This window comes from Acinonyx jubatus, chromosome E4, assembly GCF_027475565.1.
Source record: "Acinonyx jubatus isolate Ajub_Pintada_27869175 chromosome E4, VMU_Ajub_asm_v1.0, whole genome shotgun sequence".
In the NCBI taxonomy this organism is placed as follows: domain Eukaryota; kingdom Metazoa; phylum Chordata; class Mammalia; order Carnivora; family Felidae; genus Acinonyx; species Acinonyx jubatus.
This window is the reverse complement of record NC_069395.1, coordinates 32,541,143-32,560,727: the sequence shown is the minus strand read 5'-3', so window position 1 is coordinate 32,560,727 and position 19,585 is coordinate 32,541,143. Positions and strand designations below refer to the sequence as shown.

General features: G+C 35.7%; 1 protein-coding gene across 1 annotated transcript in view; it reads right to left on the bottom strand.

Annotated features, from left to right (window-relative positions):
* Window positions 1-17,903, bottom strand: part of ZBTB41 (zinc finger and BTB domain containing 41) — a 47,254-nt gene extending 29,351 nt beyond the window's left edge. The window contains exons 1-6 of the mRNA XM_015079966.3: window positions 17,788-17,903; window positions 15,895-17,145; window positions 7,455-7,662; window positions 6,659-6,728; window positions 4,447-4,594; window positions 831-960 (exon numbers count right to left, since the gene is read on the bottom strand). Of these exons, the coding sequence (XP_014935452.1) occupies window positions 831-960; window positions 4,447-4,594; window positions 6,659-6,728; window positions 7,455-7,662; window positions 15,895-17,017 (1,679 nt within the window). The 5' untranslated portion in view covers window positions 17,018-17,145; window positions 17,788-17,903. The remainder of the gene's footprint in view (window positions 1-830; window positions 961-4,446; window positions 4,595-6,658; window positions 6,729-7,454; window positions 7,663-15,894; window positions 17,146-17,787) is intronic.
* Window positions 17,904-19,585: the final 1,682 nt, after the last annotated feature.

Genomic DNA, 19,585 nt, shown 5'->3' with positions numbered 1-19,585 from the left:
AATGACCTGTGTGGGTGTCAGAAGAAAATCCAAAGAGGGGTGCCTGGGTGGCTCAGTCGGTTAAGCGGCCGACTTCAGCTCAGGTCATGATCTCGCGGTCTGTGAGTTCGAGCCCCGCGTCGGGCTCTGTGCTGACAGCGCAGAGCCTGGAGCCTGTTTCAGATTCTGTGTCTCCCTCTCTCTGACCCTCCCCCGTTCATGCTCTGTCTCTCTCTGTCTCAAAAATAAATAAACGTTAAAAAAAAAATTAAAAAAAAAAAAAAAGAAGAAGAAAATCCAAAGAACAGAACTTCTAAAGAAGTTTTTACTCCAGTGCTCCTTGTTCTGCTTCCCCTTCACTCTAGTTCCAGAGGCATCTGATACTGCCTACTCCTATTCCTTCTGTGGATTCTCTGCTGTAAACTATGTTCTCAATTTCTCCATCACCACCTTGGGATTTGTGTTTCTTAGACCTGCTAAGTCAGTTACCACTGATTCATCTGCTTTCCAGTTTCCAAATCTGTGTTATTCTTGTCATCTTTCTGTTCTCCCTGTCTCTGTAGCTTACTATCTTTTAAATCAGTCAATCAATAACTTTTAATGTAGTTTTATTAGAGTTCCAGAAAGAAATGTTACCTGTGTTAAATTCACTATCTAAACCTGAAAATCCTGATTTCATATCATCTTCTCTAACATTTTATATAATTTCTTCACATATCCTTAAATTTCAAATTAAAGCATAATTCAAGCATCTCACATCTGGCATTACCCTAATCCTTCTAAACTATATTTGTTAATTATTTGTATATAATAGTACCAGGATTTTTCTGGGTGTGTAGATAATTCCTCACCTTTCTCGTACTGATTTTCCACAGATAAAGCAAGTCCATTTTCTCTTTCCACCATGGGTACATTCTATATGGCGTTTCAAATTTCCAGTGTCATTAAACTGGCGACCGCATATATCACATGGAAAAGGACCTACAAAGGAAAGAAAGTGTACATTTAAAGTTTAAAGAATCGATACTAAGTTAAATTTAATGGGCATGTTGTCAATGTATACCTACCACTGTAAGTACATACACCAATTATGTATACCTACCATTGTAAGTACATAAATAACACAATAAAGTTATTTATTTATAGTTTTCTCTTCTCTTCTGGACTGTTCATTCCTAAAAGGCAAGTTACAATCACCTCTATATGGTTAGAGCTGAGTTTAGGGTGTGGCATCTAATATAATAAATGTTGAATAATGTAATGGATTAATAAATTGAAATGGCCAATTCCTAGTTTGAAATCAGACTAGAATAAAGTAAAAAATGTTATACACCAGATTTCTGGGGAGAAGGGGTACTGAGAAACTCTGGTAGAATAAAAAAGGACTTCAAAGAGTTCATAATCTGGAAATATATTGTCGTTCCTCAAAACCACACATTTTTAACGACGTTGCCTAGACTGAAAATACTGTGGACTCTATTGTGAACTCTAATGAGAAATTAATCATGGCAGAACAATGGAAAGAAAATGGCATTTGGACACTGGAATTCAGAAACATCTATAAGCAAAACAGTTCAGTAGCCACAGTAGTTTTGGGGGGAATTTCAACACGTTTTTGAGAGACGACCTCAAAATGTATTAAGTATCTTCAACATATTTTTGTTTCATCTTCCATGAGATCTGAGTCTTTCATTCATTTATTAACTCATTCAACAAGTATTTATTGATTCTTAATTCATATTTAGCACTGGGTTAAGCAAAGCAGTGCTATGGAAAATCTCCGCCTCCTCTTACATCCCTCTTCACCAAAAAAGGCTCCAAGATGGTGGGAAAAAAAGATTCAGCATAAACACAAAGATAAAGAAATGAAGTAAATAAAGTGCTAAGATGAGCAAATTACAGCAAGAGTAAGTTAGGCAGAGAGTGAAATAACTTTATGTGCTACTGAAGGCTCCAGTTGGGGGAAGAAAGAAAGCAGCTTTCTCTTTCATGCTCAGTTACTTATCAGAGTTTTTCAAATGAAATACCTACATTCTTTCCCCTCTATTAGATATCCAGTTTTGCATACAGTTAAACTTACTTGAACTTCTATTTATGAAGCTATGCTGGGAAGTTAGTAAAGCAGATTTTCATTCCAACTCTCTACATAGGATAAAATTAGAAGATTTTACTTTAAAGCCCACTGTAACTTTTACACTTACACATGGAGATACATTAAAAATTCTTCTACCCTGGGGCACCTGGGTGGCTCACTCGGTTAAGCTTCTGACTCTTTATTTCGGCAGTTCGTGAGACTGAGCTCCATGTCGTGCTCTGTGCTGGCAGGGCAGAGCCTGCTTGGGATTCTCTACCTCCCTGTCTCTCTGTCCGTCTCCTGCTTGCATCTTCTCTCGAAAATAAATAAACATTAAAAAAATTCTTCTGCCCTAACTGTTCAGATTGTATTTCTTAGATATCACTCCCTCTGATTTACAGAGTATATAATCCTAATGTAGGCGGTGTGAATATGACCCAGAATAGCCTAAAGCAGTAATACTCATGTGTGTGGTATCTGGACCATCAGCATCAGCATCACCTAGGAACTTGTTAGAAATACAAATTCTTGGGCCACACCTCAGACCTGAACCACTAACCTAACATACAGTGATTCAAGTAAACAGAAACAGAGATGGGATGCAAAAGAATTTGTGTGTGTGTGTATACAAAACATACATATGTCATATATATTTACATATGCAATATATACATGTACATATATAAAACATATGCACACATGGTTCTAATTCAACCATCTTTTCAAGAATGCTTTCTTTAACAACTCTGTTATCAGTTCAAGAATCTGCTTGTATACTTTTACTGATAGGAAAATAACTATTGTGCAAGACAACTTACTTCAATGTGTGAGTTCCAATACTTTAAAAGATTTCTAAATTGAAACTAAATCTATACCTTAGGATTTCCACTCAATGTTCTTAGAATGCCTATTTATTTACTAAATGATATACTTAACAAAAGCTGAAATAGAAAATCAGGAACAGAAAAAGGAAGTGGAAACAAATACGTTCACTATAAAAATTATTATATTTTGCTATGATGTTTCTATAACATGGGACAAAAAGGGATTGCCTATGATTTTCACCTCAAAAAGGAAGAAGCCCACCAATTCCCCAAGAGAAACTCTTTTTCCTGGAACTAATGTATAAAGAAACTTCTCACATGCAACATGCAATCATGAACGTGTCTCCAACTATATTTCTGATAATTATAAAACTTGCTTCATATGATGGTATCTTAGAAATGCCAAGATGAAATCCTATGATAGACCAACTTACTAAGGACAATTCAAAAAAGGACTAAGCTAAAAAATAATCTTCCAGCATACACTAGTCTTATATACAATTATAAAGATTTAAGTGTTCCTTACTGAACAATAAAGTCTCAAAAGTTTTCGAAGATAGGTGCTCTACCTTTCCCAAACAAAATTTCAAGGTCCTTCAAAAGTGTTTCACATGACACAATTTTAAGACCTTATGTCACCACAATTACCCACCTCTTGAGAATGTACTTGTCAATATCTACCTTGAATGCAGTATCCAGAAATGAATTCAGTATTCCAGATGAATTTAAAATCAGTGAGATAATTACCTCCCTGATTCTGACCAATAGATTTTTATTAGTACAGTTTAAAACTACAGTAGTTTTTGTCAGTCATATGACATTACTGTTCAGATTGTACCTAAAAAGCTTCTGCTTTTAAGCCCATCTATAAATAAAGGAGTTTGGATTCTATACCATTTTATAGTTCTGTAATCCCCAATGACCAAAGGTCAGATTATTCCCATGTTTATGACTTTGTACTTACTCTCAATTACTTTTAACTTCATTTATTTTAACCTTTTGTATAGCACAAAGATTTTTTTTTTTTTAATCTTTATTTTCTGGTGTATTAGCTACACACGCCTATAATTTGGAAGGCAGCCATACTCACCACTACACTACCAATGCTGCGCAGCAAATGGCCTCTACTATGGATGACGACAATTCCCTAGCAGTATTGACTGTCATAAATGTACCTAACTGTACTACCACCTGGCACACAGGTTTCCACCTTGGCCGTAAGCATTAGACAGAGGATTTGTCAAATACAATGCTAAATTCCACATACACTAAGTTAATTTTATTCCCTTAAGAAAAGAGTTTTTTCCAACAAAAATGCCTTATTCAAGCACTCACAGATCTATCCACCAATTAACTATGAATAAATGCTGTTTATGACTACAGACACATCTGCCACCAAAACAAAACATAAACATATTTACTCATCTCTAGGAACAGCAGCAAATCCAGTATTCCTCCCAATTTATCTGACCTCCTTCCCCTAAGTGGTTCAACAGCAGCAGGCTCCTCTAGCATGATGTGATAATCAATAATTACTATGACTGCTTTTAGAAAAAGTAATTTGCTTACCCAGATGGAACTTTTCTTGATGCTTTAACCGTGCAAATCGTGATTTGAAATGTTCTTCACAATAGGTACACTTAAAAGGTTTATCTTGAGAATGCAGAATCATATGTTCCTCCAAGTGTGGTCTTCGAGTAAAAGATTTCTTACAAATCTAAGAGAAATGTATGCAAAACATAAGGAAACCTGAATTAAAAATAAAATACAAAGCTCATGATGAGAAATAAACTCATGAATTCAAGCAGTTAAAGGAAAATTTCTCCCAACAGAAAAGTTACCCAAAATAGAATCAAATTTTAATCATGCAAAAAAAGCCTTGGAGGAATTATAGTAAGGAATTATTTTAAATTCATACTAAAGGTTGATGAATTTCCACTCTTTACATTTCTAATAGGCTAATTTCTAGGATTACACAGTAACCTTAATACCTTAATTCTAGCCAAGATTTCTAAAATCCATTAAATTTATATTTTTAAATCACTTATATATCATAAATAGGTTTTATTATTGTTGCCATATACTTAATTAGGAATAGGAGCAAGAAACTGCAGAAAAATAATTTTAGAATTTATCTCTTAAAGTAGTCAAAAGGAAGAGATACAGCTTTTTAGAGAAATCTGGCAGACACAAGATTTAAAAAGGGGGAGGTCAATGAAGGTTCATCACTGTAACAGATATACCACTTCAGGGGAATACTGTTAATGGGGGAGAACAGGCATTTGTGGGGGCAGTGGGGTATGGGAAATCAATATACTTTCCTCTCAATTATATTGTAAAACTTAAACCGCTCTGAAAAATAAAGTCTCAATTTTCTTTTATTAAAAAAGGCGGGGGCTGTTAACAATGACAACAGTAACAACAACAATAATAATATAGCATGTACTATATACCAGGCACATGCTAAATAATTCATGGTTTATTTTACTTAATTCTCACAATAATCCTACGAGGTAGATATAATTATTATCACCATTTTACAGCTGAGTATAATGAAGTTTATTAAGGAAAAGAAACCAACTTATGTAGACCCAAATAATTAATAACTAACTTCAATTCCTACAAGCTGAAATCAGAGAGACAGTGAAAATTTTGCTGTATAAATACATTGAAGCCTGAAAATAAGGAAGACAAATGACAGCCTGTGACTCCTTTAAACAATATTTACCTAAATAATGAAAAAGATGTTAGTGAATGTGGTGCAACAGGTATCTAAAAATTCTTTGCTACTACTGGAAAAACAGAAACGAATTCCCTTCCCCTTAAATCTGACCTGACTGTAGGGACTTGTTTGACCAACAGAATGTGTTAAAAGTGATGCTCAGTGACTTCTGAGGCTAGGCCTTAAAAACTCCTATCATTTTTACCTAGGCTTCTTAGAGTTTAGCTGCCATGCTAGAAAAAAGATCAAGTAGCCTCATGAAAAGACCAAAGGGGAAAAGAACCAAGGTCCCCAGCCAACTGTCCTTGCTAAGCTCCTCGCTGTCAGCCAACATCAAGTTCCAGCCATGAGTGGCCCCAAAACACACCAGACCATCTGTGTCAGCTGAAAACAACTGAGTGACTTCAGATGACAACATGTGGAACCAAATTACCTAGCAAAGCTGTTCTCCAAATTTAGATGACTGACCCACAAAATGGTGGGATATAATAAGACAGTTGTTAAAGGCCCCTGAGTTTTGAGACAGATAACTAGAAATGGAGGGAAAATTCTAAACACTTTACACTCCTGTTAGTATAATAATGTCAGTTTATATACACAACATAAGTACACGGTATGGTAGTTACACTAAAAAACTGGGGCTGCTGGGTGGCTCAGTCGGTTGAGCCGTTTGACTCTTGGTTTTGGCTCAGGTCATGATCTCACAGTTATGAGTTGGAGCCCTGCACAGGGCTCCATGCTGACAGTGCAGAGCCTGCTTGGGATTCTCTTTCCCCTGCTCTCTCTGCCCCTCCCCTGCTCTCTCTCCCTCTGTCACTCTCTCAAAATAAATAAGAAAAAAAAATTTTTTTAAATAAGAAATAAAAACTAAGATTTCCATCAGGTCCACCATCTAAACACTAACCCTTATGGGGTTTAATTTATAAATATTAAGATAACTTTGTGTAAGATTCTAAAAGTGAGATAAGCTAAGTTTATATTTTTTTAACATCTAATTACTTTCCCCAAAGGTAACATTATATTTATTTTGTTTTTTTACTACAAATTAAAAGGTCTTACATCACATTTCCAACTTTCACTCTTAGTCTTCTTAATGGAGATAAATTCTTGTGCATTTTCAGGATGAAATCTATAAGGAAAAAAAAAGACTGTTAGGAAAAGATTACATTAGTCAAGTCAGTATTCCATATGATCTGTCAACAGTGACTGTAAGAATCAGGCACTGATTTCTTTCATTAAGAGACAGACACATGTAAATACCTTAAGAATATAGGTATCATTAACATTTAATAAATGAATGTATATGCCTAAATTTATGCAGAAATAGTCAAAGACAATGTAATCATATTTTAAATACATTCAGAAACCTAGCTATTCACAGATAATCTTTAAGGTAATTCACTTGATTTTTTTTAGTCCAAATTTCAGTAAATTTCCTTTCTTAAAGTTAAATATGGAACACTGACTAAACATGCTTTCTCTCACAAATTTTTATACACTAAAGACAAAGTTGAGCATGAGGAATAAGTTTCCTAGGTCTAAAAACATAGATTTTGAAAATATACTTGCCAAAACCCCAAATAAAAAACAGGATGACCAAAATGCTATCTTAAACTTCTATAGTTCTTGTTTCAACATTAAAAAACTTCATCTCAATAGCATCAATAAAAAATATAAACTAACATTTGCTGCTCTTAATATATCTGTAATCAAATATATTTGCAATCAAAAATGTTTGCAAAATACTAAGCAACGAAAGAATTGGAGACAAGCACTCCATAAATCTTTTTAGCTTACTCCATATTTAAATTAGAAGGCACAATAAAGTATATTATGGAAGCAAGATAATACTTGCCTCTTAACATGCTTGGCTAAAGTCTTCTTGCTTGCATGAAGTTTATTACAATAAGGGCACTTGTGCTCCTTCTTATGAAATTCTGTTTCATTACTGTGCTTCTTTCTGTGAACAGTTAGATTAGACTTTGTCGAATAGCGCTGGTGACAAATATCACACTCAAAGGGCTTCTCACCTGTGTGAACACGTGTGTGGCTCTCATATTTCCCTATAAAAAGAGAGAAACTAAAATTAAATTCATTGTATTTGGTACAAAGTGACTGAAATTTGACAGTGCAATAAAATCTCATGACTAGTAACATTTAATACACACACACCTACACACAAGTTTATACCTAAAATACGGTATATATCTCTGATAAACCTCAAGACTTATTACTTTGACCTCACTGCCTTCCTTGAAAACTTGGGTCATTAGAAAAAATTGTTCATGTTTGCATTTTTTTTAATGCTTATTTATTTTTGAGAGAGAGAGAGACACACACACAGCGTGAGCAGGGAAGGGGCAGAGAGAGGGAGACAGAATCCGAAGCAGGCTCCAGGCTCTGAATTGTCAACACAGAGCCCGACGCTGGGCTGGAACCTGAGATCATGACCTGAGCCAAAGTCGGATGCTCAACCGACTGAGCTACTCAGGCGCCCCTCGTGTCTACACATTTTAAAAAACAAGACTTTGGGTAAATTTGCTGAACATTCTGTAGGCAAACTGTCAGAACTTAAAACTTTAAAATATATAGATATATTTTAAATGTTATTTATTTTGAAAGAGAGGGAGAGTGAGCATGAGCAGGGGAGGGGCAGAGAGAGGGAGAGAGAGAATCCCAAGCAGACTCCACACTGCCAGCGCAGAGCCCAGTGCAGGTCTCGATCTCATGAACTGTGAGATCATGAACTGAGTCAAAACCAAGAGTCGGACCCTTAACCAACCGAGCCACCCAGGCGCCCCTGAAATATACATATTTTTTTCATTTAAAATTGACCTTCAGCAAAGATCTATTTTTCATTTAACACTTAGTGTTTATATTTTACTTTTACTATGTATATCCATGAACTGAAATTTTCAGATTTGATAGTCCTTTTAAAAACATATTAAAAAGGAAAAATAATATGCTTATGTATCTTATAATATATGATAGTTTTATCTCTCTTCCCACAGAAGGTAATCTGGAAAGGGTATGACAAATCTAGAATTCTCAACAAAACCTATACTTCACTACAACATATTCACATAATATCTCTCCAACTCCTAAGATATGAGAAAACAAGTAAATCACCTGTACTTTGATGCATGCATAACGCTAAAGTGCTGAAGCCAACATATATGGGCAGTATCAGGGAAAGCAGGAAAAGGAAAAAATAAACTGGTATCAATGCACAGATACCAGGAATCATACTAATGTGAGATTTGTATTATCTGAATACACACCTAAATTCTGTACAATGTTATAGGTTTCTCCCAACAGGGAAAAAAAAAAAAAAAAATCAAGAAATTTTAACATAGACTTTCCAGGAGAAAAAGTTACAATAAAAAATGAAATACAAAGATATTTTTTGGCTTAATTTTTATTTATATTCCTACTTAGACTAAAATGTTTTCACATCGTTATTTAGAACAGAAATTTCTAAAGTCCAGAGAAGGAACAGCATCACAGGTAAGGGCACAGATCCTGGATACATGTACCTAGATATGAATGCTGGCTCTTTAAATAGCAGACTATGTGACCTTGAACAAATAACATCCCTATGCCTCAAATCTTGCTCAGCTGAAAAAAATGGAATGAAAGTATTTACCTCAAAGGACTGTCATAGGCATAAATGAATACACATTAAAGCATTTCTAATGGTGTCTAAGTTATCAATTAACGTTGGCTATTATTATTCTGTAATAGAAGTTGTGAATGTGCACATCTAGTAGCTTAAAATAGAAATTTCAAGGATTCTTTTGAGCAAAAAGCAATAAAAATAAGAAAAAATACTATTGGTAAGAGAAGCAGTTTTCAGTTAAAAGCTAGCTTTGCTTTGCCCTGCAAAATAAATGTGTAAATTTGTCTTCAGGCCAAAGCTAATGTAAAAGTATGGTATTTCAGTCATATACTTAAAAAATATTCTATGTAGATCACGGAAATTAGAAAAAAACCAAAATATTCTATGTCACTGAGGAAAAAAGATAATCATAATTATTATTTTTTTGTTTATTTATTTTTGAGAGAGAGAGCAGAGGAGGGGCAGAGAGAGAGAGGTGGACAGAGGAGCTGAAGTGGGCTCTGTGCTGACAGCAGAGAGCCGGATGCAGGGCTCAAACTCATGAACTGCAAGATCATGACCTGAGCCGAAGGCGGACTTAACAGATTGAGCCACCCAGGCACCCCAATCATAATTATTTTTCTACTTAAAAAAATAAATGAGCTCACCAATCTATTATATATATTTATGTATGATTAAGTTTAATGAACACATAGTATATTACCTAAAAATTAATTACATTGCACTTACATAAAAATACCCAGGAAAGGGAACCAAAGTATTTTCCTCAAGGTTGACAATTATGGGCCAAGAAAAACAAAAGTATGATGAAAAATCCATTAGGTATTTATATATAGACCATATAGATAATGGTTGATGCATTTCTTACATATACGTAGTTAGAAAATTTAGTGTTTGGTCATCTGCTAAATTAGCTGTGTGATCTTAATTAGGCTAATATTTAACTTCTCTGTACCTGCGTTTATTAAAACTGCATGGGGCTCTGAGAAGTACATGAGTTAATATAGACACAATGCTTAAAACATTCCTGCACATAGTGAGCACTAATAAAAATCAGTCATTTATTACTATTATTATATGGATTACTAGTCACAGTGCAGACATGTAGTTATACCTCAAATATAAATACGGATAGAGCTGACATATGAATATACATTATAACAGATCAAACTGGGGTTTCAGCTCTCTGAGAACACTGGAAGAACTTGACTTTTTCCACTTGCCATTGTTAAAATGGCCTATCACCTCTGTTCTCTGTCTGCCACCTCTAGGATGTACTCTCCATTTACACATGCATATACACACTCTACCACGAATACTTCTGCTGTGTTCAAGGGATGAGATTTAATACTGGAATTTATTGGGGGAAATGTTCTTGTGTGCCACAAGGTGAAATCTGAAATGACTTTTGATAAATGTTACAGATAAGTAGGTTTTATAGAACAAGAGTTGAACTATGTTATGGTTTAAGTCAGTGTTTTACAAACTAAAGTTCATTAGTGTTCATGAAATAAATTACTTGAGTTGTGACTAGCAGTGGGGAGAAAAAGGAATAGAGTAGAAAATATCAGAGTGTACTAATACTAGTTTTGTGCATTTTTTTTGCTTCAATTTATGTATAAGCACATGTGTAAATATGCATATTGTATAATAATATATGTATCTCTGACCTTGAACTATCCCAAACACAGATTTATATTGTTTTTTGCAGGGTATAATCAGACCATTACTGCTATAATATCTTTGGGAAAATGTCTTCTGAGTTGATCTTATTCTTTTTCTATCATAATATGGCATGTATGATTAGATCCTTAACCTTTATTACACATCAATTAGATAAAAAGTACAGAATCCAAACATTATCAATATGTACTAAAATCCCACAATTTTAATTTTGAAAAGATTGAGGTCATTGCATGGAATTAAAAAGTTTTCCTTGACTATGAAAGTTTTCACATTTCATTTTTATAAAACTTGCTTTTTAAAATTATATAAATGACACATACTAATGGAAAAAATGTAAACAAATCAAGAGTATACTGTGTAATTTTTAAACGATTAATTTAATGATTAAGTTACATGTAGTTGAATATTAAAACCATCAAAATGACAGTTAACTTAAAAATCAAAAGCACCTTTAACTATTAAACTTCCATTTTTCTACAGACCAGAATTAAGATTTAACCAAGAAAAAAAAAATTTAAACCAAAAGAGCCAAAATTTTAAAAAATTCATTTAAATAAATTCATGAGTCCAAGGAGACCAATGAAAATATATAAATTTGAATGATTCATTATGACATTAAGAATATCTGAAGTGAAAAAACTTTTTTGTGAAGTTATTAATTCAATTTTATGCATATTGGCATTGCAAGGCCAGTTATCTCTATGGATTTGCATTTCTGAACAATAGAAAGACATAACTTCTGAGGAAACACTGACCCCATGAGAGTCAGGTAGATCTCCAGGGGCCAGTGGGGAAAAATTTTAATTAGATATTAAATTGCATATTTAAGAAAATTGGTAGCAGTGTGGGAGGCACTCAGCATAAATATAGTCATCTATATCCACTTCTTTTTTTATGGGGTGGGGAAAATTCAACAATAAATCAAAGTGTGCATTTCAAATAAATTTTCAATAAAACATTGTATTCCTTCAGAGAATAATCTACTATGTCGACCACTCTTGATTACCAAAACACATAACATTAACAAATTTCATCCACAGAATTTTTTTCTGAAAGAAAAGACACTTCTAAAGAAATTTTCACATGAAAAACTTGACCTTGTGCTTAAGAATTTATTATTCCCCCATATAGGTCATGCAAAATTACCTTTGTCAGGTTTTGTGAGCAGTTTTTACAAAGAGAAACATTGCCAAATTAGCTCATTATATATCTGATATTGCTAAATCTTCTATTATTCTTTGAATTTATTCATATGGCGTACTCTAAAGAATACATAACTAAGATATTTAACCTTAAAGTATTGTGTCACTGTTATAACTCTTCTCTATTAAGAACAAATTGGAATCTCTGTCAGGATGGTCTAGACAGTCACATTTTTTAAAAAGCTATAAAACATTTTCTACCTCTAGAAGAGATTGTAAATTTAATCCAAGGAAAGATTTTAGTTCCCACTAGGAACAATAAAAAAGATAAATTATCCAAATTTTCTCTCTCATCCCATCTGTCATCTTTTCCCTATTTTTGCCTTTTCACCCACTAGGTTTTTTCACCCACTTTAACCTTAAGGGGGAAAGGTCAAAGGACTCTTATTTGCATGAGAATAGACTGAGGAAGACAGCTGGTAGCCTAAGGAAAAATATAACTGGATCAGAAGTCCCACTCCAAGCAACTATTAAATGCATCAGAAAGGATAAAAGATTCAAAGTAATGGAATCAAATTAGTGGACTACATATTGTGGAGCTAATGGTTCCAGCAGGTCCCACAGCTTATTCATTAATTATCATAACCCACTCCAAGACAGCAAAGTCAGAACCTGATAAAGAAGCCCAACTGACTTCTTCCAAGTCCAAAGTGAAGTCAGACACTCACCTTTCAATTTAGTTCAGCTAAATAGGAGCTTACTGAAAACTTGTTATTTGAAACGACCCTGGGTATCAAGAGAGGGCAATAACCAAAAGATACAAAAGTTTCAGGCTTAAAATCTCATGAGAAATAAATAACAACCAAAAATCAAGGTAGACATCTTTAAATCATATGATAGGAATGTGGATGACACCAGGCTTCAACAGTCCTTGAACTGTTTTTTTGTTTTTGTTTTTGTTTTTAAGAATAAACAGGATTTCTGGTGGACATGAGAATGGAGGGAGGACATTTAAGAAACACAAGTCTTCTCCTAATTCACAATTGAATTCTATCCATCACCCAGTCCACTTAATCTATTTTCAGTGCAACTCTCTGATCTACCCTCATCCAACAGCCCATTCTCAATGCTACTCATCTTCCTAGTCCAAGCCCACAATATACTTCTGGTCCTTTCAAATTTCATTCCCTGTACTGAAGCCAGCAAGACCTTCCTAAAACTTCAACAGGCCCTCATTTCCTTTGTCAAAGTTTTTTCAAGTTTTGGTCACTCACTGGATAAAATCTAAACTCTTCTGTTACAGCATAAAAACCATGCAAAATTTAACCTCTGCTTATGTGCCAATCTTCATCTCTTGTCATTTACAATATGCCTCCTCACCCACCGTGAGATCACCCACCCTTCAGCAATTTCCAGAACACAATATACCTCAACGTATTCACATATGTTGGTCCTTCTGCCCTATAAATCCTTCCCTATTCTCTAGTTCTCAGCTCAAATGCCACCTGCTCTATGAAATCTTCCCTGTTTCCTTTAGTCTTCTGAATTTTTCCTGATGAGATTATCTTCACTACAGTATGACTGTGTTTTTGCATGTATTCATTACTTTAACCTTCTTGAGAACACAGAGTACATCATTTCATAGCTGTCTAGCAGTAGTAGGCACATTAGAGATACTCGATAACTATATTAAACTAATGAACAATAAGAGTAGCTAGTATTCCTTGAACACCTAAATTTCACACAGTATTCTGAATGATTCAAGACTATCTCATTTAATCCTCATAATAATCTCCACGAGAAGGTACTATTTGCATTATATTAGCACCATCCCACTCCACTATGAGGAAACAAGAATGCAGACAGGTTAAGTAACCTGCCCAAGACCTGGACTCAAAAGTGCAGGCAGTTTGACATCCGTATAACTCCTGCTTTTTTAACTAGTATGATAGAATTTCAATCCCAATCTTTCTCTCTCTCTTAATCTTGGGGAAAGGCAAGCAGCCCCAAGGAGACTTAAGCAAAAGAGAAGCGTGGATAAAAGAGGAGTATAATGTCCAATACGTTCAGAAAAGTAGGCTACAAGTAAGTCTACAATGTGACCTATTGATTCTCACAGTTATCTAGGCTGCCCTTGGTAAAAAAAGCTGCAAAACATCCTCCTCTTAGTACATCAGCAACTTAATCCTGAGCAGTGTTTTCCCAAACCGTGTGCAAAGAACTGTAGGTTTTTTTTGTTGTTTGTTTGTTTTTTGGAAATTACAAGAAGTACCACAAAAGTGTCTTACAGTAAAATTTGAGAAAATGCCAGGCTAAATAAAATTACCAAGTTTCTTTACCAGAGAATTTGACAGAGTTAATACTGACCATGAATTATACAATATAGTTTTTTTCAATCTTACTTGAACATAGAACTCCTCTCTCTTAAAGAATCTCACAGTGCTGTGTTTGAGATGTAAGTATTGGGCCTACAATGCCATTTGGGAACTGACCCCTGCTTACTCATCTCAAGTCAAATCAGGTCAAATTAAGGCAGAACAGAGGGAGGCATGCACTAAGAATACAAAGTCCAAGAAGTAGAATCCATTGAAAAGATAACATGTTCTTAGGTGTCCCAGTCAAAAATTATTCCCTTCTCTATACTCCTCATAGCACTTGTTTATAACCCTAAGGGAACATTTATCCAGGCTGAGTTTAGCAAGTTCCTTATATTCCTATGCTCTTCCAATAGAGTTACCCAAGAAAAGTTATTTTATCCACCTTTATACAGAGCCTCAAACACAGTAAAAACAGTAATAACTAATTATTAAACTGGATTGTCAAAGATATTCTGATTTGGAGATTCAATGGCATAATAAAAAGCCAAAAAAGGTTACCACTTATGCCACAGTGTGTACTGTCCCATATTTTGAGAGCAAATGATTACTAATACCTTATAAAATCAATTTCCACCTAACCCAATAACATAAATACTCAAAACTGCAAGATACATGGGGATATACTAAACCGTAGAAGTAATTTTACAAGGTCAAACTGAACTTAAATGTTCCATTTATCATTGTATGTGGTGGAATATATTTCACAATTTCATAACTATGATTTATATAGAAATAATTGTTGCACTTTAAAAGTTCACATTTGAACAGTTCCTGTACGATATCTCCAAATATTAGACCTCTTGAAATTTAATGTTCACGGACATATTTTTAACTTAAGGTTAGAGATCACATTTCCTGTATATACTTTTCTAATAAAGGAAAAGTTGATTTGTTATTGTAATAACCAAAGATCACTACTAATCAAGACATTTCCAAAAGTCTCTACCAACAGAATTAAATTATATCCAGTTCAGTTTTATTCTTAACTATAAGCCTACACTGAGAAGGGACTACATTTCTAATTCAGATATTGCCATGTTCAAGGGGAAATAGTAGACAAACTACTAAATTTAATCTAATATAATCTATTTTCTATGACTTGAAAACAGCACTTAGCTATGAAATTAACATATAAATCAAAGCACCACATTCATAATTATTAATACTCTGTGGAGTTTTTCCATACCAAATACTTGAACTAATGATCTGTCACCTTTTAGTGGGGCATGAGGAAGAGAAAATAAAGGCTAAAAAGACTTAAATTCCTTCAAAAAAACCCACAAAAACCCCCAAAACCTTAAATTCCTGAATCGAAAGAAATTTAAAACAGGATAAAATATGTAATGCCTATCAAATACCCATCTTCATTAAATATTCCTTTTAAAAGTTACCTTCAAAGTTCATTTTTAACTATCACCTTTAAAATATCCAGAAAAGTAAGTTATTAGAGACAGAAAAAAGTTTTCTTACCTATGCGGTCAAATGTCTTATCACATTTAGGACACTGCAGTATTTTTTTGTTACTGTTCTGAATGACTACAGGAGTTAACCCCTCATGAATATTTCCTACAGAATCACCAGCCTCAGGTTCCTCTTCTGCATCATTCTGATCTTTTTCACTGTGTTCTTCAATGTCAGAGTATTCATCTGACATTTCCTCCTCTAGCTCATCTTCTTCAGCATTATATTCACTTCCAGGGTCCTCAGAATCATTTCTATCTGACTTTTCCTTATCAAAATGTTCTGGATTCAAATTGTCTGACCCATCGCCACTTTCTTGTTCATCATCACTGGTGTCATCAAACTTAACAGGACACTTCCGATTCCTTTTTGATCTTCTCGTGGAAAAACTTCTCTCCAGCATTTTTAACCCATGTTTTTTCCCTAATAAAAGGGACCTATGGGTTTTAGCCAAATGATTCTCTAAAGACTTTTTGTAACAAAAATGTCTACTACAGAATTTACACTGATGATTATTTGATAGTCTTCCAGTTAATTCACTTAGTGTTTCTTCTGGTGAGGACTTTTCAGACAGCTCAGACTGAAAAGTGGCAACATTTTCATTATTTAGCAATTTAACTGCATCTATAATGTCCAGAAATTTTGCTGCCTCTAAAACAAGAGGTATTTCGTATTTGTACACAAAAAATTCTGATGTGTAAAGAAATTCAAGCAAATGCTGAAAAACTGAGTGTGTTACGTGATCCAGGGTGACAACATCAGTGCTTGGATTTTTGCTCAAACACGCATGAAAGTAACTACTGCCAACAGCAACAACAACTTTATGTGCACTAAATTCTTTTCCTTCTACTATGATAAGTAAGTCACAGAAAGATGGTTGCTTCTGCCTGTCATCATTTAAATACTTCAGCAAATTCTTGTTATACTGCAAAGAACTCAGAAGTTTTCTCTGATCTGGCGAGGGAGGAAGTTCCTGGTAACAGTGAAGAGCTTCAGGAGTCGGTCTTTCTGTGGAATGAGTGTAGGTTACTTCGTCACACTCCACTGCAACATCTCCTTCTGAAGAATCTTTATGGTAGCCTAGGTGGATCTTCTCGTCAAGATTTGAAGTAACCTTTCTCCTTTTCTTCATTGCAGTACAACAATTTCAGAACAAGAAACTTCATAAGTGTCTTAAGGGATTTATTTAAAAAAAAAAAAAAACAACTAGATTGTCTTGGTTAACAGCTTCTGGAGGGGCGTGCCCGAGGGTTTCATGGTCTGCAAAAGAGTAAGAACCACGTAAAATAACTCTATGGCAAAGCAATCCCAAATCATTCAAGGCATTCGTCTACTAATCGTTTCCAAATCAGAACTAAATTATGATAAAGTCACAGCTTCCACTCATTCGTGGCTAAGGTTTTAGGGTGGAGAACAAGGAGGGCCGGGTTATAAAAGACAGCCAACAAAAGAATAATTTTAAAGGAAGCCAGAGCACACCTTTCGTGCCTAAATTCACGAACAGGGTGGAGACAAGGAGGGCGAAAAGGGAACGATCCTTCCAAGAACACTGAGGGTGCAGGTTGAGGCGCGCTACATTCATGGTTTTAGGGACGCTGGGTTGGTGACAATAAGGCCGTCGCGGCCGCGAAATCCAGGTCTCTCCATTAACATGCCTTTTCCCAGGGCGGGCAAGGCACACCTCCTCGGGGACAGACAGCGTCCCGCGGCCAAAATCACCCGGCAGGAGACGGCCCCAGGAGGGGCGCAGAGCAGGAGGAGTAGGGTCAACCAGAGGGACGACTAAAGGAAACAGAAGAGCCTTCCCAGGCCCTGCCCAGGAGGGGACTGCGCTCGCCGACGGCGAACCCGCTACCCTTCCCACCCCAGTTTTCCTGGGCAAAATCCCCACAAATCCATTACCGGGAACCCAGGGCTCCCCCGCTGGCTCCCAGCCGCTGAGCTCCACTCTCGGCGCGCTCGCTCCAGCGCCTACCCACTTCCGGGTTCAGCCCCCACCTCACCCTCCCTCCCTCCGCTCCTTCCCCTCCCAGAGCCTCGCCGCCTCCGCAGCCACGGAACACGTCAACCGCGCGCGCAGCCTCCAAGCCTCCCGGAGCGACCGGCGCGCGGCCCAGCACCGACCACTGCGCATGTGCGCGCTCCCGTCTTTGCGCAGGCTCCGTAAATGCTCCTTGCTCTCCGGAGGACCCTAGCTACGCCCCAAATCCGTTACTCCGGGTTTTCGCGGTGGTTTGGTGGCCTACTGTGATTGAACCAGTCGAAGCTTTGCGGGAAGCCTCGCTGGGGAGTAGGGGGTGTTGGGGGACACTGATGAGTTTAGTAGAAATTGGCAGAGGCACCATAGCACAAATCTTCGCTAATACCTTTAATAGTGTGCGATCACTCACGCAGCAACGGACAGAAGCTAGTCTTAGCAAACACTAAAGAACAGACGTTGCGATTTCGTGGGTTTTTTTTTTTTTTCTGCTTTAAACAGCTAATGCTGTTGATCCTAAAATTATTATGCAACTTCTTAATGAACACAGAAAGCATTGAAAAAATGTACATATAAGTGTACACTGTTAGGGCAGGCAACGAAGCCAAAATAGAAAAATACTTAACTTTTTGAAACCAGTACCTAAGATTTTGCATTTCTAACAGAGTGATGCTGATATTTGTGGTCGGAGGGCCACAGTTTTAGTAGCAAAGTCCTAGATCATGTGATTTTACAGACGCAAGGAAAATAAGGCAGAGGCTGAGGCTAAGTGGGATAACCAGATTGGTGACCCCACTCTACCTATCACCCCACCACAAAGCATAGCTGGAACCTAGAAGGGCCACCGCTGTCAGTGGAAGAACTGAGGGAAGTGGAGGGGAGTTCCTCCTACGAAAAGACAGAAACTGTGAGGAAACCGACGACCAAATTCTGTGATGAATAGTAAACTTTAATGAAAATTCCTAGCAAAAACACACATGAATTATGGATAAGGATTCCTATCACCTGGGTGACTCATCCCACAAAAACCAGTCATCTAAAATGAGTAAAAGAACTATAAAGAGTAAACTATAAAAGAGTAAAAGAACTATAAAAACAGTATCTGTAGGCTTTGGATGCACGAAGCCTGAAGATACGGGATTCCCCAAAAGCAGAAAATAAATATATTAAAAATACTTTTTAAATGAAAGAATTGAAAGGAAAATGAAAAAACAAGAAATTATTAAAAATACCCAAGCAGATTAGTAATTTAGAGATGAAAGTTATCATTATATTAGTACTTAGTACCCTGAATATAGATTGAAATGTATAGATATGAATTCTTTTATTAAAACAGAAGAAAGGTTAAAACAAGATAGAAAGTGAATATATCCAAAGAAATGGAAAAAGAAAAGTGAAATGTGAAACAATAGAGCAAAAATCAGTATATTAGAAGACTTAAAAAGTTGAGAAATTTCTGGCAAGAAAAAGAGAAACTGCAAATATAAACCCAAGAGTTTATTTTCTTAAGTTTTCTAAATCCTGTTGAATGCATATGCTGTTACTGTTAACAGAGTGACATTTAGATGAGTTCTTTAGAATTTACCTTAAAAATTTCCAAAAATGTTCCACCATTAATAATGTCTGTATACACAAAATAGTTTAGTTGTTCTAATGGAATTTGCTAGTCTTCCCTGCATGTTTAATTGAATGAGCAGTAAGTAAATCTGTCTGATGGACTGT